The sequence below is a fragment of the Giraffa tippelskirchi genome, chromosome 1 (assembly GCF_054371585.1).
Source record: "Giraffa tippelskirchi isolate mGirTip1 chromosome 1, T2T-mGirTip1v1.2.pri, whole genome shotgun sequence".
Taxonomy (NCBI): domain Eukaryota; kingdom Metazoa; phylum Chordata; class Mammalia; order Artiodactyla; family Giraffidae; genus Giraffa; species Giraffa tippelskirchi.
Genome location: NC_137275.1, coordinates 15,742,937 through 15,769,281, shown reverse-complemented (window position 1 = coordinate 15,769,281; position 26,345 = coordinate 15,742,937). Strand labels below are relative to the sequence as shown.

General features: G+C 39.6%; 1 protein-coding gene and 1 long non-coding RNA gene across 6 annotated transcripts in view; one reads left to right on the top strand and one right to left on the bottom strand.

Moving 5' to 3' along the window:
• Positions 1–26,345, top strand: part of ARHGAP24 (Rho GTPase activating protein 24) — a 556,594-nt gene that overhangs the window by 521,729 nt on the left and 8,520 nt on the right. For all 5 annotated transcript variants that reach the window (XM_081497333.1, XM_081497619.1, XM_081497531.1 and 2 more), the window contains 3 exons: positions 17,483–17,615; positions 18,440–18,513; positions 21,033–21,154. In XM_081497333.1, coding sequence (XP_081353459.1) covers positions 17,483–17,615; positions 18,440–18,513; positions 21,033–21,154 — 329 coding nt within the window. The remainder of the gene's footprint in view (positions 1–17,482; positions 17,616–18,439; positions 18,514–21,032; positions 21,155–26,345) is intronic.
• Positions 18,538–26,028, bottom strand: LOC145509269 (uncharacterized). The gene is made up of 4 exons (XR_014055969.1): positions 25,459–26,028; positions 23,353–23,572; positions 21,178–21,228; positions 18,538–19,277 (listed from the first exon to the last, which is right to left on the bottom strand). It is a non-coding gene; the product is annotated as an uncharacterized LOC145509269 (long non-coding RNA).

Below are 26,345 nucleotides of genomic sequence, written 5' to 3'. Positions count from 1 at the left end.
GGCTTCCCTTGTGGCTCAGCTGGTAAAGAATCCACCTGTGATGCGGGATACCTGGGTTCCATCACTGGGTTGGGAAGATCCCCTGGAGAAGGGAAAGGCTACCCACTCCAGTATTCTGGCCTGGAGAATTCCGTGGACTCTATAGTCCATGGGGTGGCAAAGAGGTGGACACAACTGAGTGACTTTCACTTTCACATACTTCTAAAGAGAACTAAATTTAGATTTACAATAAAACAATAACAAAACAAAGAATGAAAAAAGACCCCTAATTTCTGCTCAATGTAATTTTGTTTCTCTCTTCTAACTGACACTGATCTCTTTTAAAGTAGACAACAGTACTAATGTAATGTATCTGTACAGTAAATCTCCTATATACAAACGAGTCCTGTTCTGAGAGCACATTCATAAGTCCAATTTGTTCCTAAATCCAACAAAGTTAGCCTGATGTTGTTGAGTCACTCAGTCGTGTTCGACTCTGTGACTGAATGGACTGCAGCACACCCGACTTCCCTGTCCTTCACTATCTCCTGGAGTTTATTCAAACTCTTGTCCATTGAGTTGATGATGCCATCCAAACATTTCATCCTCTTGTCACCCCCTTCTCCTCCTGCCCTAGCCTAGGTACCCAACTAACACAAATATTGTACTATACTGTAATAGGTTTATAATACTTTTAACACAAATAATACTTTAAAACACACACACAAAACATTTTTAATCTTACAGTACAGTACCTTGACAAGTTCAGTAGTACAGTATAACAGCTGGCCTACAGGGACATGTTGAGTGAACAGGCAAGAAGAGTTACTGACTGGAGGAGAGAGAAGGGGGAGGGAGATGGTAGAGCTGAAGGATCTTCAGCAGTAGGAAATGGAGAGCAAGCTGTGATTTCACTCATGCCTGACAGTGGGCTTCCCAGGTGGCTCAGTGGTAAAGAATCTGCCTGCCAATGCAGGAGATGCATGTTTGATCCTCGGGTTGGGAAGATCTCCCAGAGGAGGAAATGGCAACTCTCTCCAATATTTTCCCCTGGAGAATTCCTTGGACAGCAGAGCCTGGCAGGTTACAGTCCATGAGGTCACAAAGAGTTGAACGCAACTTATCAGGCACACACTGACATGGATAGATTACGTGTTTGTATCTTTGAAAGTTCACAACTCGAAGAGCTGTGATATAGGGGATTTACTGTATATGTGGTAGTAAAGTATCCTTTCCAACAAAAAGCTGAACAACATTTTAGTGTGAGATCCACAATAAGTATATAATTGGATTCTTTTAAAACTTTTTCTTCTTTCCCTCAATATATATGTATGTGATCAGTCATTCAGTCATGTCTGACTCTTTGCAACCCCATGGACTGTAGCCTGTTGGCCTCTGCTGTCCATGGAATTTTCCAGGCAAAAATACTGGAGTGGGTTGCCATTTCCTCCTCCAAGGGATATTCCTGATCCAAGGATTGAACCCTTGGATCTCCTGCATCTCCTGCATGGGCAAGTAAATTTTTTACTACTGAGCCACCTGGGAAGCCCCAACTGGGATGGTATCATTTAGCTCACATGTAGAGAATGCTTTCGTGTTGTAATAAAAGACCACTGAAGTGTCCAAAGGAGGGACAAGTTTTGAGTGGATTTGAACACTTTGGGTGTTGATTTTGTAGATTCACCTGGATTTACCAGAAAATCCATTTAAATGCTTGTAAGACTATGAATTACAGATTCACCAATGTAAAAGTAAACCTTTATACATCTCCTTTATAATGCACAAAGGTTTTGTTTCCTACCGTATTGATTTTATTAGAAGAAAATAAGTATGCTGGAAAAGAATGTTTGTCTCCTCAAGGAGATCCGTCCTGGGTGTTCATTGGAAGGACTGATGTTGAAGCTGAAACTCCAATACTTTGGCCACCTCATGCAAAGAGTTGACTCATTGGAAAATACCCTAATGCTGGGAAGGATTGGGGGCAGGAGGAGAAGGGGACGACAGAGGATGAGATGGTTGGATGGCATCACTGACTCGATGGACATGGGTTTGGGTAAACTCTGGGAGTTGGTGATGGACAGGGAGGCCTGGCGTGCTGCGATTCATGGGGTCGCAAAGAGTCGGACACGACTGAGCAACTGAACAACAGCAAAGAGTCAGATCATCAAAATCTTCCAAACTTTTGACTTCCCTGGTGGTTCAGTGGTTGACATTCTGTGCTTCCAGTGCTTGCGTTGCATCCCTGGTTGGAAACTGAGATCCCACATGCCTTGCTACTCAGCAGCTCCCCAGAAAAATTCCCAAATTTATGATGGCTGCAAAAATAAATGAGCAACATGCAAAAGAGTCAGAGTTGAAGACACATTAATAAGAAAAAAAAGTTACAGTAAGGAAACTTTGGTTGCTATTTGGTTTTCAATAACTAGAAAAATTATGTGTGATATTTAGTTCTGTTTTTTTTATTTAAAAATGAAAATATTAAATTATGTACATGGATTTTAAATGCTGTTGGGGGAATTTTAAAAGATATTTTTAGCATATGCCCATCAGCATCAGAACATCAATAATGCTTCTCTGGAACATTTTTGGTTGCATAATCTGAAATCTCTCAGGAAAAAAAAAAAAAAGATTAATTGTTGAATGTATTATGATGATGACGTTTCCTTTGTTTCTCCTGAAATTCCATCTGTGGAGTTTAGTAAAAGGAAAAATATGTAGGCAGACAACATAAAATTGTAAAGTAACTAAATACAGCTGTAACTTCTCTATCTTAGCTAAGCCAAGTTCATTAACTGTTTGCCAGGATTTTGAAGACCATATGAAACTGAAATTACAACACATAATGCTTCAAGTGCTGGGCACAGTTGAAGCCAGCAGGAGCTATGTGACAGTCTCAGGTACATACAGTTACTAATGTCAAGATATGAACACTGGTAGAGTTGTATAAGCCCTCTATGAAAGAATCCTTCATGTCTGTACATCAGGAGTCAAATATTAGGAAAGATGGCATATCCCGTTTAAAAAAGAAATGTGGAAGATCATCATTCACATCTCACTAGATAATTACATAATCATAGTGTACTTCAGTTCAGTTCAGTTCAGTCGCTCAGTCATGTCTGACTCTTTGTGACCCCAAGGACTGCAGCACGCCAGGCCTCCCTGTTCATCACCAACTCCCAGAGTTTACTCAAATTCATGTTCATTGAGTCAGTGATACCATCCAACCATCTCATCCTTTGTCATCCCCTTCTCCTCCCACCTTCAATCTTTCCCAGCATCAGGGTCTTTTCAAATGAGTCAGTTCTTTTTTTTTTTTTTTTTTTCTATGTCTGACTCACTTTCTCTTTATTTTATTTATTTTTTTTTTAATAAATTTATTTATTTTACTTGGGGGCTAATTACTTTACAATATTGTAATAGTTTTTGCCATACATTGACAAGAATCAGCCATGGGTTTACATGTGTTCCCCTTCCCGAACCCCCCACCCACCTCCCTCCCCCTCCCATCCCTCTGGATCATCCCACTGCCCCGGCCCCGAGCCCTTGTCACATGCATCGAACATGGAATGGTGCTCTGTTTCACATATGACAATACACATGTCTCAATGCCATTCTCCCAGAACGTCCCACCCTCACCTTCTCCCTCAGAGTCAGTTCTTTACATCACATGGCCAAAGTATTAGAGTTTCAGCTTCAACATCAGTCCTTCCGATGAATATTCAGGACTGATTTTCTTTAGGATGGACTGATTGGATCTCCAAGAGACTCTCAAGAGTCTTCTCCAACACCACAGTTCAAAAGCATCAATTATTCAGTGCTCAGATTTCTTTATAGTCCAACTCTCACATCCATACATGACTAGGTTGTCTCTGCTTTTTAATATACTGTCTAGGTTGGTCTTAACTTTTCTTCCAAGGAGTAACCAGCTTTTAATTTCATGGCTGCAGTCACCATCTGCAGTGATTTTGGAGCCCCCCAAAATAAAGTCTGCCACTGTTTCCACTGTTTCTCCATCTATTTGCCATGAAGTGATGGGACCAGATGCCATGATCTTAGTTTTCTGAATGTTGAGCTTTAAGCCAACTTTTTCACTCTCCTTTTCACTTTCATCAAGAGGCTCTTTAGTTCTTCACTTTCTGCCAGAAGGGTAGTGTCATCTGCATATCTGAAGTTATTGATATTTCTCCCGGCAATCTTGATTCCAGCTTCTGCTTCATCCAGCCCAGCATTTCTCATGATGTACTCTGCATATAAGTTAAACAAGCAGGGTGACAATATACAGCCTTGACATACTCCTTTTCCTTTTCCTATTTGGAACCATTCTGCTGTTCCATGTCCAGTTCTAACTGTTGCTTCTTGACCTGCATACAGATTTCTCAGGAGACAGGTCTGGTGTTCTGGTATTCCCATCTCTTGAAGAATTTTCTATAGTTTATTGTGATCCACACAGTCAAAGGCTTTGGCATAGTCAATAAAGCAGAAATTGATGTTTTTCTGGAGCTCTCTTGCTTTTTCAGTGATCCAGTGGATGCTGGCAATTTGATCTCTGGTTCCTCTGCCTTTTCTAAAACCAGCTTGAACATCTGGAAGGTCACGGTTCACGTATTGCTGAAGCCGGGCTTGGAGAATTTTGAGCATTACTTTACTAGTGTGTGAGACGACTGCAGTTGTTCGGTACTTTGGGCATTCTTTGGCATTGCCTTTGTTAGGGATTGGAATGAAAACTGACCTTTTCCAGTCCTGTGGCCAAGGCTGAGTTTTCCATATTTGCTGGCATATTGAGTGCAGCACTTTCACAGCGTCATCTTTCAGGATTTGAAATAGCTCAATTGGAATTCCATCACCTCCACTAGCTTTGTTCGTAGTGATGCTTCCTAAGGCCCACTTGACTTCACATTCCAGGATGTCTGCCTCTAGGTGAGTGATCACATCATCGTGATTATCTGGGTCATGAAGATCTTTTTTGTACAATTCTTCCGTGTATTCTTGCCACCTCTTCTTAGTATCTTCTACTTCTGTTAAGTCTATACCATTTCTGTCCTTTATTGAGCCCATCTTTGCATGAAATTTTCCCTTGGTATCTCTAATTTTCTTGAAGAGATCTCTAGTCTTTCCCATTCTACTGTTTTCCTCTACTTCTTTGCACTGATCACTGAGGAAGGCTTTCTTATCTCTCCTTGCTATTCTTTGGAACTCTGCATTCAAATGGGTATATCTTTCCTTTTCTCCTTTGCTCTTTGCTTCTCTTCTTTTCACAGCTATTTGTAAGGCCTCCTCAGACAGCCATTTTGCTTTTTTGCATTTCTTTTTCTTTGGGATGGTCTTGTTTAGCAAATATGTATTACTCCTTCCAGTTGTTGTTTTTTTTTTCCCTGAGCCAGTCCTGGGGGAAATGTGAAGTGAACAAGAAGTATCTTAGTCCATTTCTCTCAAACTGTAGTCACATAATCCAATGAATAATAAGTGCAATTTGTTAAGTATAATTTTTAAGTTTCTGTCAATGAGTTTTCTTGTGTCACTTAGTATGAGTAGTTTCTTTATATCCACCTGAAAATAGGTCACCTGAATTGACAATCATCTTCTAATTTTTTAAATCATTCATGCATTTCCTGGCATATATTTCACACTTTATGAATTTAGGAAATCATATTTCACAGAACAGCCAAAGAAAGTATTAATGCATGCATATTACTCCATCGTGACTCCCGACCTAGATTAGAAATGCCTATGTTTATTAAAAATCGTGAGCAAACTAACTACTTCCTCCACTGGAAACAATAGATACTCTGTGCAATGTCAAAGGCTTAAGCTTTCTCCTGAGACAATTCTGAATAAATACAATAAAGTTCTTCTGGCACTGAGAGAAAACAAAATCCAACACGCACAGTCAGTCACGGAGAGCCTTGATTCATTTTCTTCATACCATAAAACCAATTGGATACATCGTCAAAAACTCTATGAATAACACCTTACACTAACACAATGTTATGTGTCAAGTATATCTCAATAAAAATAAATTAAACAAATATGTTTTCAGTTATAAAATTAATCAACATGGATATTAAAATGAGTTAATATGGCCCTGGTGACTTGGGATCCAAGGTTCAATGTTATATCCAAATTTAACTTAGAAGTAACATTCAAACATACACGGTGCATCCTTGTGCTATAAATAATATTTTGTGCGTGTATGTGTGTGCACGCTCAATCCTGCCCAACTCTTTGCAACTCAGAGTTAAGTATAACAAATAATTTTTCTAGTTATTGAAAACTAACCACCAAAGTTTCTTTAATGCAACTTTGTTTTCTTATTAATGTGTCTTCAGCACCGACTGGTTTTACATGTTGCTTATTTGCATTTGTAGTACCTTAATGTGTGTGTAGTATGGATATATATGTATATATAGTATGTAAATACACACACAGAATCTCTGTGGTTTGCAAACAGACTATCTCTAATCTTATCATTGGTGACCTTCAAATAATTCTTTAGGTTAATACTTATTCTAAGGAATTATATACATTATTAATATGAATAGAGTCTTAGTTTGATAAAATCTTTGTGACTCTTTGACCTCAGATTTATTTTCTATGGGAAAAATTTATGGGAATTTTTTTTTCATAATATATGATAAGAGTTGTGTGGTATTAATGTCATTTATGGGGCTTCCCATGTGGCGCAGTGGTAAAGAATCCGCCTGCCAATGCATGAGATGCAACATACGTGGGTTTGATCCCTGGTTCAGAAAGGTCCCCTGGAGAAGGAAATGGCACCCCCCTCCAGTATTCTTGCCTAGAAAATTCCATGGACAGAGGAGTCTGGTGACCTACAGTCCATAGGGCCACAAAGAGTTGGACATAATTGAGCACACGCGTGCACACACGCACACACACACACACAATGTCATTTATAGTAAAAGGATGCACCATGAGTGTTTGAATGTTACTTCCAAGTTAACTTTGGACATAACATTGGACCCTGGATCCCAAGTCACCAGGGCCATATTAACTCATTTTACCATTTATGTTAATTAATTTTGTAACTGAAAACACATTTCTTTATTTATTTTTATTGAGATGTAATTGACAGATAACATTGTGTAAGTTTAAGGCGTGCAGTGTTTGTTCAAAATAACATAGATGTGCGTGTGTGTGTGTGTGCACGTGTGTGTGTGTGCTAAGTCGTTTCAGTCGTGTCCAACTCTTTGCAACCCCATGGACTGTAGCCCACCAGGCCCCTCTGTCCATGGGATTCTCCAGGCAAGAATACTGGAGTGGGTTCATGCCCTCCTCCAGGGGATCTTCCTGATCCGGGGACTGAACCCTGTCTTGTGTCTCCTGCATTGGCAGGGGTGTTTTTTTACCACTAGCACACCTGGGGAGCCCATAACGTATATATTACTGTATGATTGCTGTTGTAGTGTTGGCTAGCACCTCTACCAGGTCACATGATTATAACTTTTTTTTGTAGTGAGAACAATTAAGATGTAGTCTCTTGGTAAACTTGACATTAATAATGCAATATTGTTGACTGCATTCACTTTGCTGTGTGTTAGATCAGAACTTATCTACTATTAGCAATTTAAGGTTTTTTTAGGCTTTTTGTTGTTATTGTTGGAATTGAAAGCCTATGTATGAACATGGTAGCCTTTTAAAATAGAGTTATACTGTTGTAATATTGCTGTGAGGAAATGTCTCTGAATATTCTACATAAAGCCTTTTAAATGTCTCAATTGCATTAGCCTTTCCACTCCAGAGAAATCACTTTGGTGCTATAATGGAAAACGTCGGATTTTATCTTTATTCTTTAGTCTAAATTTTTAATTTACTTAGAGAAATAAGAGTGTGGCTATTTATAAAGTGAATCAATTCTCTCAAACACTAATCCAAACTGACTAAATGCTGTCACCTCTATTGACTTGCCTATAAAATAAGTATGTATGTTTCTCTGTGATGTATATTTATCTGTATATTCTTACACATCTTCCCTTTGTATTCAAAACCTATGCATGCATGCATGCTAAGTCTCTTCAGTCCTGTCCAAACCTTTGCGAACCTATGGACTGTAGCCTGCCAGGCTCCTCTGTCAATGGGATTCTCCAGGCAAGAATACCGAAGTGGGTGGCCATTTCCTCCTCAAGGGGATCTTCCTGACCCAAGGATCAAAACTGCATCTCTTAAGTCTCCTGCGTTGGCAGGCAGGTTCTTTACTACTAGCGCCACCTGGGAAGGCCTCAAAAGCTATATGACAAGGCATTTTACTTGTCATTTATTATGTATTTGGTAAAATGATTGCCACCTATATATGTGTGTTTGAGGTCTAGGGTGGGAAGACAGGCTTATAGCAAAAAAGACCAACGCTGTTATGTTAATGGAAGTGAGTGATGTGATCTTGAACTTGAGTAGTGTCAATGAAGAGGGAATGGATTCATAAGGTACGACATCAGAATATATAGGATCCAGTCATTAGCGTTTTTCAAACTTTCCAGGTGATTCCAAACTGCAGCTCAATCTGAGAATCACTAGTCACTGTTAGATATAGAGTCTCAGGAAAAGCAAAATTTAGGTTGACTTCTAGGTTTCTTGCTTGTTTGTATGCATGGTGATGCCATTCATCATTGAGAAAATGGTAAGGAAAGAATAATTTTATTGCAAGGTTTTTGCTGTTATCCAGCTTTGTTTATACAGAGTTCAGAGAGGGTATGGAATGTCTAAGAATTCAGTGGAAAGGTCTGGTATGGAGATGTATACTTGTAATCATTGGGGAGAAGTGATAATTGACCTCCTGGATTTAGCAAGGGTGTGTACATAGAAAATAACACTTGGAGGCCAGCAGAGGAAAAAAAGCTTGGGGGCTGGCTAGTAAGCGATGATGGCCAGAGAAGGAGGTGAGTGAGGTGGCAAAAAAACAATGAAATTAGAGACTTACCCATGGGAAATATTTGTCAGAAATAACAAACCAATGAATATCCATGCGCTTTTTTTCTCATGTAGAGGTATAGCTATTTTCATTTGAAGAGTTTATTATGTGGAATCATCAAACTCAGATTTCTCAAAGGAATATCTTTCTACACCTGCACTACAGAGTATTTTATTTGTTATTTTGAGTACCTTATACACATATATGTGTGTGTGTGCACATATGTGTACATATGTGTGTGTGGTATGTTGGGTTGTATATCATGCTGTCAAATATTCTTTTTATCTGATTTGTTGCAGTCATGTCTGACTCTTAGCGACCCCATGGACTGCAGCACACCAGGCTTCCCTGTCCTTCACCATCTCCCAGAGCCTGCTCAAACTCCTGTCCATTGACTCAGTGATGCCATCCAACTATCTCATCCATTGTAGTCCTTTTTTCCTCCTGCTTTCAACCTTTCCCAGCATCTGGGTCTTTTCTAATGAGTTAGCCCTTTGCATCAGGTAGCCAAAGTACTGAAGCTTCAGCTTCAGCGTTAGTCCGTCTAATGAATATTTAGGATTGATTTCTTTCCAGATTAGCTAGCATTTTAAAGGAAGAGTCTATACACACATAAGTAATCGCATACACATAAGTAACTTAGAAGTAGGAAAGAAAATGTCAACATGACAGTTTGGTTTGAGCATGAACAAAATCTCCCATCACCATCCCTCCTACCTTTGTCATCAGGAACACTGGAGAGATAAGTATGTAATTAGTCAGCTCTAATGGATGATAGAGTAGCCAGATTTTAACATATGACGTTACACATTAGAATTGCCTCCTTATTTGGAAGCTTTCCACCTCAAGTACATATTCTTTATTAATGTTGCTCAAGCTTGATAGCATATGAGAATAGAAGAGCTCTTAAAAAATTTCAATGCCCAAGCTTCACTTAGTGTAATTTAATCAGAATATATAAGAACCAACCATCAGTGTTTTTAAAAAGCTTTCCGGTGACTCCAGTGAACAACCAAGGTTGAGAATCACTTTCTTCTGTGTCACATTGGTCGATCTGGCAACATTTTCATAAACCCACGTGTCTAAAAGCATGTTTCTGTCTTTCTGATGGCATTTCATTACCTAGGACTCTGTCAATACCTTCATGGTTTTATAAGTAAGCTCACCAGATGCAGATTTGGGAGTTATATTACAGCTTCCCAAGTGGCTCAGTGGTTAAAGGATCCACCTGCCAGTACAAGAGAGGCCAGAGACATAGGTTCGATCCCTGGGGTGGAAGATCCCCTGGAGGAGGAAATGGCAACCCACTTCAGTATTCTTGCCCGGGAAGTCCCACGGACAGAGGAGTCTGGTCGGCTATGGTCCACGGGGTCGCAAAGAGTCGGACACAAGTGAGAAAATGAGTGTGCACGCACGCACACAGGTTGCCTTAATAGAACACCACACACTGGGTGGTCTAAGCACAAACATTTATTTTCTCACAGCTCTGGAGGCTAAGACTCTAAGACCAGGATACCAGGATGGGTGTGCTTTGGTGAAGACCCTCTTTTTGGTTTTCAGATGCTGCATCCTCACCCTGTACTCACCTGGCCTTTCCTCTTGCATGTGCACAAGCGCAAGTGGGGCAGGAAGCAAGCTGACCTGTGTTTTTTATTATAAAGACCCTAATCCCATCACGCCGGAGTCCCACCCTCGTGACTTCATCTAACCCTAATTACCTCCCAAAGGTCCCATCTCGAAACACCATCACATTGGAGGTTGAGGTGTCAACATATGAATTTGGGGTAAACAGGTGTTCAGCCCATAGCAAGGGTCATCATACAGTTCTCTGCCATCATTGCTTTTAAGCCTGGAGGTTTCTTGGAGACAAGCACTAGTTCAGTGTGGTCCAGACAGATAAAATCGTCCTCTGGTGTTGTATGTAATTCAGCAGTGACTCTTACACAACTACAGTGAGGCGAGACAGTTTAACCAGATTTGGACTTTGCTGCCAAAAAGCGTACGGGTATCTGATTATGACAGATCCATTTTAAAAAAAAAGAAAAGCTAGAACAGAACCAGACTTTTCTTGTAAATGTTTAGTTTGGAACTGCCTACTGCCTTTGGATTCACTTTTCTATGTCTTGGTGAATTTGGCGCACAGAACAGCATGTAGTTTTAGACAGTTTGTTGGCAGGCTTCATCTTGGTAATGCTCCTGAATGTTTCAGTCTCATACATGTTCTCCCTGCGATTTGATGGGTATTACATTATTTTTTCTTAATTCCAAGAAGATTTTAGGTCATCTCATTGTATGTGTTGCAAAGAACTTTGCAATAACTTTAATAAATTTCCTGTGTGGGTACACTGGAAATTCATTTTAGTCACTTAAATCAATGGATTATGGTGTGTTCTGTACATAGTATCCAGAGTGAAAAATTCCCACTTCTAATTTTGAGGCTTAAAAGTTTTAAGGTTTTGATCTGTGTCGTATTATACTTGTAATCACTGTGGCATTCTCCTTATCTGTGTGCATGAGTCTGTTTATCAGGGAAGGTGGAGGTGGAGTTAGAGGATGAGCAAGAGGGATTGTTGTCAGATTTCCTTTATCCCGGATTAGTCAGAGGCCTATATTGTACATAGATTATAAATAAACAAGCAACTTCAGGGAAGTATAAAAACCTTCTTACAACCACACACCTGGCAGGGACTTTCCACCTGGAATATACAGAAAAAGTTTAAGAAGTCAAACAAATGAGGCATGGTACGGAAATGTGTTGATGGTGATGAAAGTGAAAAGTGAAAGTCACTCAGGCATGTCTGATTCTCTGCGACCCCATGGATTATACAGTCCATGGAATTCTTCAGGCTGGAATATTGGAGTAGGTAGCCTTTCCCTTCTCCAGGGGATCTTCCCAACCCAGAGATCGAATCCAGGTCTCCTACATTGCAGGCAGATTCTTTACCGAATGCTAAAGTGGGTAGCCTATCCCTTCTCCAGGGAATCTTCCCAACAACTGGGGTCTCCTGCACTGCAGGTGGATTCTTTACCAGCTGAGCTATCAGGGAAGTTGATGGTGATGGGTTAGCACTATAAGCCCAAGGGGGACAAAAAAGATCTCTGTTGTTCATGTCTGTTAAATCTAGGATGGGGTGAAAGGCAGTACACACGGTAGCTGTTCAAAAACTATTTGGTGAGTGAATGATAGAACAATCCCAAAATGACCAAAGGAAGCCCGAAAGAATGTAAAATTGTGTGACTTACAGAAAGTTGCATCGAAATCAAGCTTGATTTTAAAAAACACTACAGAGTCCAGAATTAAAGTCCAAGTACAATTTAAGGTGAAACAAACTCCATCTGTTGAGCAATTAAGGGACATATGGTACAGAACATCTTCTGGCCTGATAGGTCTTTCACTCGGGATCTCTGGGCCTGCCACAGTCTTTTTGCTTTTACTGGATATGACATGCACAATTTTTAACTTGATTTCTGAAAACAGATTTTACCATCAGGTGAGTGAAAGAGACCTGAGGTCTGGGTAAGGAATTTACATTAGCACATAGTTTTGAATTTCTACCAAGAGTGTGATTTTAAACCACCCAGACTCCCGTATCGGGACTTCCTTAGTGGTCCAGTAAAAAATATGAACCTGCCAATGTGGAAGACGTGGGTTCGATCCCTGATGGGAGACGATCCCTCATGCCGCAGAGCAACGAAGCCCATGTGCCACAGCTACTGAAGCCCAAACTCTAAAGCCCGAACTCTAAAGCAACAAGAAAAGCCAGTGCAGTGAGAAGCCTGAGCGCTGCAACTAGAGAAGGCTCACGAGCAGCAGTGAGACCCAGGGCAGCCAAAAACAAATAAATAAAATATTTTTCAAAAGAGCTTCTTTAAAAAAAAAAAAGAACAACTCTCATATGTCAGTGATTAGCCCCAATTCAGTATCTGTGCAGTTTCCTGTTTGTTTACCCAAGTGGAGTTTTAACAGGACCCACTCACTGGACTGCTGTGAGGACCTGAGACAGGGACAGATGTGCATAAGTGTGTGCAGCTGCTATTGTTACTACTATTATTACTACTAACATTATTATTAACCAGTTTAGGGATTTTAACTCCCCATTATATCTAGACTCTTGTTCTAATACAGTCACTTCACTTTGTTGTAGAACGTGATATGTTTCTCTGAGCAAAGAGATACTTTGGGCAATTAACCCATATCATGGATATGTGCTTAATTGACTGTATATATTAAAGCAAATATTAATTAGACAAAATAGTGGGTTTTCAGTAAGAGATACAAGGCTGTAGAGTTAGATACAGGAGGTAGCTACTTTGTAGAATGGATGTACAAAGAGATTTTTCAGAGAAGCGTCAGATTTCCCCTTGCAGTGAGTAACCTACTGGCAATTAGGGAGGATGGACTGGGATCCGCTTGAGGTGAATCGGGGCTGGCAAACATGTTCCAGTCTTCCTGAAAGAATTGTTTTCTTCCATTCAGTGGGAAAGTGCAAGTCGCTCAGTCATGTCCGACTCTTTGCGACACCACGGACTATACAGTCCATGGAATTCTCCAGGCCAGAATACTGAAGTGGGTAGCCATTCCGTTCTCCAGGGGATCATCCCAACCCAGGGATTGAACCCAGATCTCCCAGGCGGATTCTTTACCAGTTGAGCCACAAAGGAAGCTCAGTGGGAAAAGGACAAAGCTAAAAATGAGAACACAAGGCAAAGGGAGAAGTCTCTATTTCTACAAAATAACCTACATTTAGCAAAGCATCTCAAAAAGTTATTAATTTTTAAGTTGTTGCCTTTAAGCAAAAAAAAATGTAATAGCCTTTGCTAATTGAAATAAAAAATAACATATTTGTCATTTTTTTCTTATCATTTTTATATAACCAGCAGAGTATAGGTATATACTTATAATGCTGGAAACTAATTAACATATCACTTTAGGGAAGGAATAAAATAGTTATCCCGGTTCACATCTCTTATCTTGATTCATAGCTCAGATATTTCTATTCCTGCAGCATTACTGCAGCTTTGGTGCTAAGAAAATTGCTGGTGGGTGAAGAATGATTCTGCACTCTTTCATCCTTCACAGTTTTCACACCATTGCCATTAGTCTAACTTTGCTTTCTCGCCACCTAGTGTTCAAAGGTCCTCACTACTACAGCTCTACTTCATTAGAAGCAAAATAATACAGGAAATATCAGGTCAGCTGGGCTTCCCAGGTGGCTCAGTAGCAAAGAATCCACCTGCCAGTGGAGCAGATAAAGAAAAATGGATTCAGTCCCTGGATCGGGAAGATCCCCTAGAGAAGGAAGTGGCTACCCACTCCAGTATTCTTGCTTGGAATATCCCATGGACAGAGGAACCTGGCGGGCTACAGTCCATGGGAACACAAAAGTCGGACACAACTTGGTAACTAAACAACAACAACAGGCAAGCTACCTTAAAAACAGTGTGCCTAGGGACAGGCAATGTAATGAACAGTTCACCATGGAAATACAAACAGATCTCTTATTCAATATATATTTCTTATTTATCATTATTGTCTATTTATTTATTGCATTTAATTCATAAGTATTTTATATATTCTATTTATAAGGGCCTATAAATTATACTTGATATACTCCATATATTGAAATTATGCGTGTGTGCTCAGTTGCTCAGTTGTGTCCACCTCTTTGCGACCCCATAAGACTGTAGCCCACCGGGCTCTTCTGTTCATGGAATTTCCCAGGCAAGTATATTGGAGTGGGTTGCCGTTTCCTTCAGCAGGGGATCTTCTGTACCCAGGGATCAAACCCAAGTCTCTAATGTCTCCTTCACTGGCAGATGGATTCTTTACCATTGAGCTACCTGGGAAGCCCCATTGAAGTTATATTCATTTTATATTATTTTGGTATTCTTTGCTGTGCTTTTCTATAACGTTACTAGAAGGATCATTAACTTTGAAGGCAACACAACCCAACAACCCAGTCACGGACTGGGTTGGATTAGAGTGGACTAGACATGAATGGAATAAAAAAATGGAAATCCTTAATTTCAATAAGATTTGTCACTGCATATCCTGCCCCAGATTGTGATTCTGTTACTGCTCATGACTGTGCTTTCAAGTGTCTGGTGCTTTACTGCATATCTAGAGAAATGCAGAAGGGCTTTGGATTGTATGAAATAGAGTAATTTACCAGGAAAAATAAAAACACTAGTGTCTTTTATTTTGCTTTCCCATTAAGACTATTTTATGTCTATCTTTTCAAAAAATATTTTGGAAAGTATTTTTAGGAATAAAGTGAACTTGAACACAGTTTTCAAGATGTCCCAGAAACATGGTTTTTATTTTCTTTACTAGCCTTTAGGATGGTTTCTATATTGTCTATCAGAAATTTAATAGAAAAAAATTCATTTCTGTAATTATGAAAAGAATAAATTGGTTAAAGATAGGTCCTATGAGAACACCCCCATCATTTTAGCATCTGTAAAATGGTTGACAGTATATCCTACCTGCTCCAACTAGCTCTGATGTTAAAATGGAAAACCTCAGCCCTTGCCCTGTCTAATTCTGAGGTAGATGAAGTCCCATGGTCTTTGAAGATGCTCCCTTCTGCTCAGACTTCATCCTCTGACCTCTGTCCTCCCTTAGCTTATTGTCAGTTTCCCACTTTGGGCTCTGTTTACCTGCCTTGCTTTAATAGGAATGGCTTCTTTTATTCTTCATTCTCAGTTCATTCTTACACTCCTTCACACCTTAGCCTAAGCATCACTTTCTCAGAGAAGCCCTTCAACTCCTGGATTAGTCCTTATTTGCTGTTAGATAGCACCCAATACTTTTCCTTATTATCATTCACACACTTTGCAGTTACATACTTGTGTTATTAGGGCTTTCCAGGTGGCTCTAGCAGGAAAGAACCCACCTGCCAATGCAGGAGACATAAGAGACACGGGTTTGATCCCTGGGTCAGGAAGATCCCCTGGAGGAGGATATGGCAACCCACTCCAGTATTCTTGCCTGGAGAATCCCATGGACAGAGGAGCCTGGCGGGCTATGATCCTTTGGATTGTAAAGAGTCGGACTTAGCATGCATGCACTTGTGTTATCTACTTTCTGTCTCCTGCCCCCACCAGATTATAAATTATGAGCAGGCTAGAATATTCCTTTTTTTTTTTTAACCCTTAGGGTCCTAGCCATTGTGTTTTCTGTAATTTCCATTACAGAATAGATGTGGGGGAAATAGTTGAGGAAATCAAACTGAGAACAGAGATGCCCATTGTTTCAGTCCATGTAGAACTGTGAAGTCAACTCTGCTTCTATGTCACCCTTGGGGCAAGAGAATAGTCACTTGAGGCAGGAAGTCTCAGTGCCTGGATCCCAGCTTCTGAAAGGAGTGACCTTTCAGCGACTCATCACTTCCCGAAGCAGAGTCAGGGAGTGGAGTGTTTGTTCCCACAACTTACAGAATCCCTGGTCTTGCTCACCACCACTCTCCCCACTGCCTGGGAATCAACTGACCTCTCACCCACCCCCGACCACCACCTCTCCTTCCCATGCTCCTTTTCCCCACTGGCCCCCAAGAAACAAAGCAAAGGAAACCAAAAAATCCCCCAAACAAACAACTGCCTCTTCCTATCTCTACCGTCAGCCATCTTCATGGATTAACAGGGGATACAGAGAACAAAATATGAATTAATATTTCAGCAGATTATCCCGTTACTCGTATTCAGCAGAAAATAAAAATAAACTTTGCACATTACACAAAGGACACGTTGAGTTTTCAGTGCTTATTTCTGTAGCACTTCCCTTTGCTTTCTAAAAGACTCTGAGGATTCCCAGCCATCTTAGATTATTAGACAAGCAATCATGCTGAGAACAACCATCTTTAAAATGATTTTTTCTTAAAAAGTTAGAACAAGTCATACTAAACTTCATGTGTCTATAACCAATCACCAATGTCTTCTAGAGAATAAGAAATGAATTTAGGATCCAGAAGTAATTAATTTTGTATTAATTAATATACACATAGGGCTTTCCCAGTGGCTCAGTGGTAAAGAATCTGCCTACAATACAGGAGATGTGGGAGACAGAGCTTCGATCTCTGGGTCAGGAAGATCCCCTGGAGTAGGAAATGGCAACCCATGCCAGCATTCTTGCCTGGAAAATTCCATGGACAGAGGAGCCTGGTGGGCTTCAGAGGTCGCAAAGAGCTGGAGACAACTGAGAAACTGATCACACACATATGTAGATTGGGCATTTGGGGTATTCTGCGTTATATTTTATTTAAAATCCGGTACATATATATCTCATTGTTTTATGAAAGTAATATTCTTGCCTAATATCAGATACACACAAAAGAGTGTTTGCGCTTTTGAATATTTTCAAACCACACTGAGGATTCCAAGTCCCTCTAGGTCCCTCTCTTTCCCACCTGTGGTAGCATCTAATAGGCGTTACCTAAGTATATGCCTCTTGAAAGCTGGATTGACTAATTCAATTGCCAACAGAATACCGAAGTCTGACTCTTAGATGTATATTTGATGAAAAATTAATCAAATAAAAGTATAAAGTTCACTCCATAGAAGATCTTCACACTTCTATCTCCACAGCAACACGGATGTACACACAGTGGCATCACTTCTTAAACTGTATCTCCGAGAACTCCCAGAACCAGTTATTCCTTATGCCAAGTATGAGGACTTTTTGTCTTGTGCCAAACTGCTCAGCAAAGAAGAGGAAGCTGTAAGTCAATGCAGCTATTTTTTAAAATGCTATTATTTGGGGGTTTTGTCAGTGTTCCTAGCCTTTAACCTGTAAATTTTCCTTTGCCCTGTTTTTGGATTGTTTTCCACTCTGTTAAGTATTGACATTACACACAGTTAGATTTTTACACTTGTTAGATTTTTACACAGTTAGATTTTTACAGTTGGGCTTCCTTTGTGGCTCAGCTGGTAGAGAATCCACCTGCAATGCGGGAGACCTGGGTTTGATCCCTGGGTTGGGAAGATCCCCTGGAGAAGGGAAAGGCTACCCACTCCAGTATTCTGGCCTGGAGAATTCCATGGACTGTATAGTCCATAGGGTCACAAAGAGTTGGACAAAACTGAGCAACCTTCACTTTCACTAACACAGGTCCCATTCGTAATCCTCTCTCTCATCAAAAAGGAAAGTAGAGCTGAATAAACAAAATCAGCACTCCTTGCCACACTGCCCCCTAAATGCTAAAAATCTGAAGGACCCTCATTATATTAAGGCTACTATTTTCCCCCAAATAACCTAACTATAAGTAAGGTTATTTTTCCTTTCCAGTCAGTTGTGAACAAATGTTAAAATCTGTTTCTCCACAAATAGTACTCATAGAGAAATTTGAAATGCTTTCACATCTTTTGAAAATATTTCTGAAATGCTGTCTGTGATAGTGGCAAGTTTTCAAGACAGGATCCATCACTGGTAATAGATGAAACTAACAAGGACAAAACAAAACAAAAAACTGCATGCCCATTTCCCATGGGCTTTCATTCCAAGGTCAACAATTAGATAACATGTATTCTCTTCTTTATACTCAGGGTGTAAAAGAATTAGCAAAGCAGGTGAAGAGTTTGCCAGTGGTCAATTACAACCTTCTCAAGTATATTTGCAGGTAAGAATTGTCCTAAAGACAAAATGGAATTTGAAAAGACTGTATTTACACTGACAATAGTTCTTTTTGACAATGAATAAAAATCACTTGGGTTTCCCTGGTAGCTCACTGGTAAAGAATCCGCCTGCCAATGCAGGAGACGCAGGAGACACGGGTTCAATCCCTGGGCAGATCCCCTGGAGGAGGAAATAGCAACCCCACTTCAGTATTCTTTCCTGGAGAAGCCCATGAACAGAGGAGCTTGACAGGCTGCAGTTCATGGGGTCACAAAGAGTTGAACACAACCTGGTGACTAAAATAACAAAACAACAACAAAAATCACTTAACTGCTCTGAGCTCTAGTGTTGGCCTCTGTAAAATTAAGAGGTTTGACAAGGTGATTTCAAAGGTTTCTCTGAGCACTAAAATTGCTTGATTTTGTAATCTGTTGTTTCTGGAGTCTCTCTGACCTCTACATATTAAAGCTGTGTTGCTTTGAACTTCCATCAAAGTTGTTTGCACATGCACCATGTACCGTTGTTTAACAGAAGGAGCCTGTATCTTGGCATGAGAATCATTTGTCTAGGAGTCCAGATTCTACCACTGATTTCTTACATGATTTTATGCAATTTTAGAGTCCTAATAGATAAAAGGGTAATGAAAACACACATTTCATATGATTGTTTTAAAAATTAAAGCATATTACACTATTGATACTATGTATACATAAGTAATGAGAACCTACTCTGTAACACAGGAAACTGTCCTCAATCCTCTGTGGTGACCTAAATGGGCAGGAAATCCAAAACAGAGGGGATATATGTATATGTATAGCTGATTCACTTTGCTATACAGCAGAAACTATTACAACATTGTAAAGCAACTATACTCCAATAAATTTTTTAAATTTTTATATGCATATATATTTATACATATGATGAATGTTAATATATATTATTTTTTCCCATTTCTCTCAAGACTCACTGAGGAAAACATTGTAACTCAATTTTGCTAGAACACTAATTGTGCCTCGAAATACTCTCTGTCAATGACCATGTTTAAGAACAGGCATGTACCATGTCTGTGCTGCTACTTAAGAAATCAAGTGTATATGATTGAAACACATTGAGTTTAGTTTTTAAAATGTTATTGGAGTATAGTTGAAATACATAAAGCGTATTAAATTTAAATAAAGAGATTAATGATTAATAAAGGCTTCCCAGGTGGCACAGTGGTAAAAAATTTGCCAGACAACAGAAAGAGCAAGATCAGGGAGATCCCCTGGAGAAGGAGATGGCACCCCACTCCAGTATTCTTGCCTAGAAAATTCCATGGACAGAGAAATCTGAGGCTACAGTCCATGGGGTTGCAAAGGGTTGGACACGACTGAGTGTGCACACCACACTACTAATTTCATCTGTTTCAAATAATAAATGGTAGTTTGACTTTTTGCCCTTCAATTTTGCTGTAATTTAGGATGTATAAAAGTAGTGAACATGTGGAAATAGGCACCTTTTTAGAAACTCATGAGATAGTAGTCAACAGCCCAGACTCTAGGGTAAGATCACCTGGGTTCAGGTCTCAGCTCTGCCACTTATTAACTCTGTGTCCTTGGAGAAGTTTCTTAACCTCTCTGGCACCTCATGTGTCTCATCAGTAAAATGGAGATAATAATAGTATTTAGCTCACACAGAGATGCTATGAGAATTTAACAAGTTAGCACAATGACTGGCACAGAATGAAATACATTATTTTAAATAACACACGAAGTAAGTTTTTTAAAAATATTTTTCTTGATTCTTCTTTGTCTCATTAGTACAATCAATAAGCAATCTTACATACAATCAATGAATTAATAGAAGCTCTTGTAGTAATGAAGAAGGGATGGGAAATGAACAAAAGCTGAAAGATTACAAAAACAATCTCTGCTACTAAAATCATTCCGGGAAAGGGCTATTTCATGCCTCTTATTCTTTAACACCTAACAAGTTAAAACAATTTGTGTTTTCAATTTCTCATATCAGTAGAACTGAGGTTTTAATTTAAACCGTTTGATGTCATTTTTTAATAGACTGTAAATTTGAGGCTCACAAATTGCCCCACAAAGGGGATTGATTCCTCTTCTCAGAAATAAGAGATTGTACCAGACAACCTTATTTTGATAGTTCTCTAATTAAATATGTATATAAATTGGATATTTTATTTAGAGATAGGAAAGACATTCATATTCTTGAATCTCAAGTCCACAATAGTATTATCCAAACACACTCGTTCCTGTGACTGACAGGGGAAACCAAGCCAGGCCAGAGCAGATATTTGATATGATCCCTTATGATTCTGATACTTAAAAATTTGCAATATATTGAAATGTGAATATATTCTTCACATTTGGCAGAGAGATATTTGAATTTCTAAATCACTGTGTGTCCATTATCATCTTTGAACAGACCCCAGTTCATAAATTTCCTGATAACCCATTTTTTTTTCCCACTGACAAATTTGATCCCATTGTGTTTTGTTCATACTCTTTTACTTAACAGGTTCCTGGATGAAGTACAGTCCTATTCAGGAATTAACAAAATGAGTGTGCAGAACTTGGCCACTGTCTTTGGCCCTAATATCCTGCGTCCCAAAGTGGAAGATCCCTTGACCATTATGGAGGGTAAGTGAATTACTATCACATACCGTCATCAGAAGAACAGTCAGTTGTCTCTTGATTGTCCTGAACCTATTCTCCTGTGAGGAAACAAAGGAAATAAATGAATCCATGGTAATTCCATTTATGGACTCAAGTTCTTCAAATGTAAAATCTTCTGTTTAAGAGCCAGACATTTTTTGAAGAGTTTACTAAACATAAGTTACTAAACATTTCCTCCATATTTTCATGAGAATTAACAGAACTTGCATAAATCATCTGTAAAATATCACATAAGAACTGGAAAAGTCTACTTCACTTTCTGAGTTTGATGCAATTTGCTGAAACCTCAAATAGTTATGCTTCTAAGTTAATATATTTTTATTAGTTCCAGTTTTATTGGACTAACTTCAAGAGGCAGAAACCATGGGCCTCTAAGATAATGCTACTTATTTACTTTGGGTTGAAACATGAAGAATTTCTTGTTTTCTATATTACAAGATACCTCAAATTATTTATCACACTGAAAGGTTACTTCTATTTATTTTCAGCAGGTCTCCCTGCTAGAGTACCATTATTTCTTGTGGGCATTAATAGTAGCACTGACGTGCAGGTCTTGGTGAGTTTTGAGAATAACATTAGAGGATAGGAAACTCAAGTAAGCAGTATAAAAGAGAAAACTAGACACAGATATTATTCTGAGATCTGGAGAGGATATCCCTTAAGTCTTTACCTAAGAATTGATGTATGCTTGCAGGCGGGGACTCTGTACTACTTTCTGGGGAAGAGTGCCAGAAATCAGTAGTCTGAGGCATTCCTGGGCCTCACACCAAGCTTGAAATAACTGTATTTTCCACAACCAGAGTAGAAAATCCTGACATAGAGGCATTGCAGAGAGTCCTCAGGGGGGTCTTACCTTGGTGATAATGTTAAAAGTTATGGACCAAGCTCTACAAAGCTTTTAAAAGAAATCCTAATGATTCAATAGAGGTTTGAGGAAGAAAATAAGGAGGAATAGTTGGAGCGCAAAGGATTTTCAGGGCCGTGAAACTATTCCATGTGATACTGTAATAGTGGATATATGACACTGTGCAAATGTCAAAACCCAGATCACACAGAGAGTGATTTTAATATAAACTATGTGTACATGTGTGCTAAGTCGCTTCAGTTGTGTCTGACTCTTTGCAACCCTATGGACTGCAGCCTGCCAGGCTCCTCTGTCCATGGGATTCTCCAGGCAAGAATACTGGAGTGGGTTGCCATGCCCTCCTCCAGGTGATCTTCCTGGCCCAGGGATCAAACCTGCATCTTGTACAGCTCCTGCATTGTAGGCAGATTCTTTACTGCTGAGCCACCAGGGAAGCCCAATATAAACTATAGACCTTAGTTAATAATCTTAGTATATCAATATTGGTTCATCAATGGAAAATAAAACTGGGCTTCCCTCAGATGGTAAAGGATCTGCCTGCAATGCAAGAGACCTGGGTTCGATTCCTGGGTCGGGAAGATCCCTGGAGAAGGAAATGGCTACCCACTCCAGTATTTTTGCCTGGATAATTCCATGGTGGGCTACAGTCCATGGAGTCACAAAGAGTCAGACATGACTGAGAGACTAAGGCACACTCAGCAATAAAAAGGAACTACTGATAACATGAATAACAATTTGGGAAAATGACAAAAGCATTATGCCAAGTGATAATGCCTAGACACAAAAGACCTCATACTCTACAATTGTGTTTATATGAAATTCTAGAAAAGAAGAAAAGTATAGTGACAGAAAGCAGGTCAGTGGTTGCCATGGGTAGGGGATTGACTGCAAAAGGACACAAAGGAATTATCTATAAAATGGTTAGGTAGTGTTTCCAGGACTGTCATTTGTCAAAATTTATCATATACCTAACAGATATCTTATACATGTACTGAAGGATATGTGTGCAAAGTAATTCATTGCAAAAAACACAAATTGAAACTACATTTTATAGAATGCTGTGTGTGTGTGTGTGTATACACACACACACACACACACATATATATATATTTGCTTAGTCATTCAGTCGTGTCCGGCTCTTTGCAACCGCATGGACTGTAGACGGCCAGGCTCCTCTATCCATGGGATTCTCTAGGCAAGAATGCTGGAGTGGGTTGCCATGCCCTTCTCCAGAGGATCTTCCCAACCCAGGGATCGAACCCAGGTCTCCCGCATATATATTAAAGTGCCTCGGTACCTTCAAAGGAAAACTGAATTCTTATCCAGTTCTTATGAAGACACAAGTGCTCGTAGTATGGTATTTAAATTCAACCTGTATAAAATTATATGAGCCTGGGGGAATTGTTGAAACATGTAGTCCAGTGGGACTCCCAAATCTGCATGGATTCTTCAGATTGGCCTGGTGATCATAACCACTCTGGGCTCAGTATTTGGGCTTCATGTTTCTTATTAGCATTCTAAGGAAGAGAATGAGAGAGAAAAGGGAATTAAAAGGAAAAAAGAAACATAGTGCATATAATGACACACACATCGTCATTACTACCAGGCTAGTCTATCCTAAATGGCTATAAAAATTGAAAAGAAGTCCCTTTACAAGAAATGATTGTCATTTACTATTCTGAAAGCTAGATGAAAGCAAAGCTTCCCAAGGTAAAAGCAAGACATTTCTAAATCTCTAGGACTCTGACACTATAATTGTGGCAGGTATACACTGGCATGGGCTTCCCAGGTAGTGCTAGTGGTAAAGAACCGGCTTGCCACTGCAAGAGACACAGGTTCCATCCTTGGGTTGAGAAGATGCCCTGGAGGAGGGTATGGCAACCCACTCCAGTATTCTTGCCTGGAGAATCCCATGGACAGAGGAGGCTGATGGGTCACAAAGAGTTGGACACGACTGAAGCGACTTAGTGTGGACTCGCACACATCCATTGGCATGGCTGTTCACAAACTCATCATGGAGACTGTGGGAATGTCTCTCTTCAATTAATTAAATCCCCATACAGTTCACGACTATGATTAACAATGCAGTGATATTTCAAATCTTAATATTCCTGTGATGGAGAAAAGCTTTACTTTCTCAAAGGACTAGACAGAATCATATATAACAGAAACTGCTAACATTTGAAAGTATGTCTGTCAGATGGGCAAATAGAACATGAAGTACTCATGTCTTCAAATACAGTACATGAAGATGTCAGTGCTGACAGTCATTTTAAAGGTGCTGAAATATTTTCTTCAGATTCACTGCTACATGCACTGAAAACAGGATGACACATTCAGAGGTAACTAAAAGAGAAAAGATACATATGTAATATCATTAATTTCATCCAGTCTTTTTTCTTACACAATTCCATCATAATTGATGATGATTCAGTAGATAGTTGTCTTTTATTTAGTCTATTATTTAGAACAATGCCAAGTTTACTTATTATTACTACAGTTTTAACTCCAACAGGTGAAATACAGTAAGACAAGTACATGGTTTGGAATGAGAAGATGAAGTATCACATTTCACTCTGGTCTCTTATCATCTGTGTGGCCTTGGGCAAAATCATCACCTCTCTGAACCTCAGTTTTCTCATTTGAAAAATGTTAAGTCTTATCTCAGAGCCTTGTGTGCGTGCTAAGTCACTTCAGTTTTGTCTGATTCTTTACAAGCCTATGGACTGTAGCCTGCCAAGCTCCTCTGTCCATGGGATTCTCCAGGCAGGAGTACTGGAGTGGGTTGCCATGCCCTCCTCCAGGGGATCTTCCCGACCCAGGGATCAAACCCACATCTCTTATGTCTCCTGCAGTGGGAGCAGGTTCTTTACCACTAGTGTCACCCAGGAAGCCATCTCAAAACCTTATGAGAATATTAATTTAAAAGATGTTTAAGTGGAACATTTCCATCTAACACAGTTTCTCAAACTCTAACACACAGGAACCACCTAGGGATATTGTTGACATGTAAATTCTGATTCAGAAGGCCTGTGTGAAGCTCACTAGGCAATACCAGGGCTACTATTCCGTTATCCCTGTTGCCTTATCATCTGGGGGCTGGTTAGAAATGTAAAATCTCATGCCCTACTCAATATCTACATTTTAACAGAATCTCCAGATAATTTGTATGAACATTTATGTTTGAGCAGCACTGGCCAGCATCAGACCAGACACATTGCTGATTCCTGATCTAAATATGTTAGAAGTTTTGAATCATGACAGAATCATGACAAATCATCCATCAGGATATAGATGGATATAACACATTTATTCCTATTGAGAATTTGATTTAGGCCAGTAAGTCTCCCATTCTTTATCAAGGGGCCCCGTGTGCTTATTGGGGCAGACTTTTGACACTCACCAAGGCAGTTTACAACTTTGCTTTAGCATTCTGGTCCTGCTTTTGCAAAGCTCCAAGATCAGCTGGAGATGAGACCTTGGGGACTTCTCAGTTCTTTCCCGAGTGTGCACACAGCCCTAGGTATACATAGAACCCTATGCATACATGTATACAATCTCCTAAATCTTCAATTATATAGCAGAGCTTTTCAACACTTCCTATGGAAATCTCTTCAGATTTTCCTTCTAAGCTTTTTGTTTAGCCTGTTGCTTTGTCTTCAACAGTGATCCACTTGCTTCAGGCAAACATGATTTTAAATGAAAAAGCCCCTAATTGTTTTTGACAAAAGCCCCTGAGAAATGTTGCTCATTCTAATCACATCCTTAGTTAGATAAAATGAAGACAAGCCCCTTGAGTGGGGTCTTCCAGGGAACCACCAAACAAGTCAAATGACAATTCTTTGGGAAGGGGCATTTGAAGGAGTTCCAAACCAGCTTTTTCCATTCCAGTGGCTGTCACACTTCTGGTTCCCACTGAGATTGGGGGCTGTTGGTTTTCAAGGCAGAGAGGAGGATGGGAATAGGCTGAGTTAAAACACTACAGAGCTTGCTGTTCTTTACCAAGAGTCAACATTTTTTTCTTTTTTAATTAACACTCTCCAGGTTACAGCAAGCCTTTCATTAATTTCCAAATTTCTGAATATATTGACTGGGAACATTTTTGTCAGTTACTTTTATGAAAGAGAGGATTCTCGTAGGTCTTTATTACGCCATTTTGGCTAATGTCACTTAAAATGCCCTAAAACTTTTGAATGCTGAGCAAGCATTGTATGCAACTTTATTGACTTGCTATATTATGAAGGCAGACCACATATCCACTAGAGATTGTAGGGGATTCCACTTCGAGCT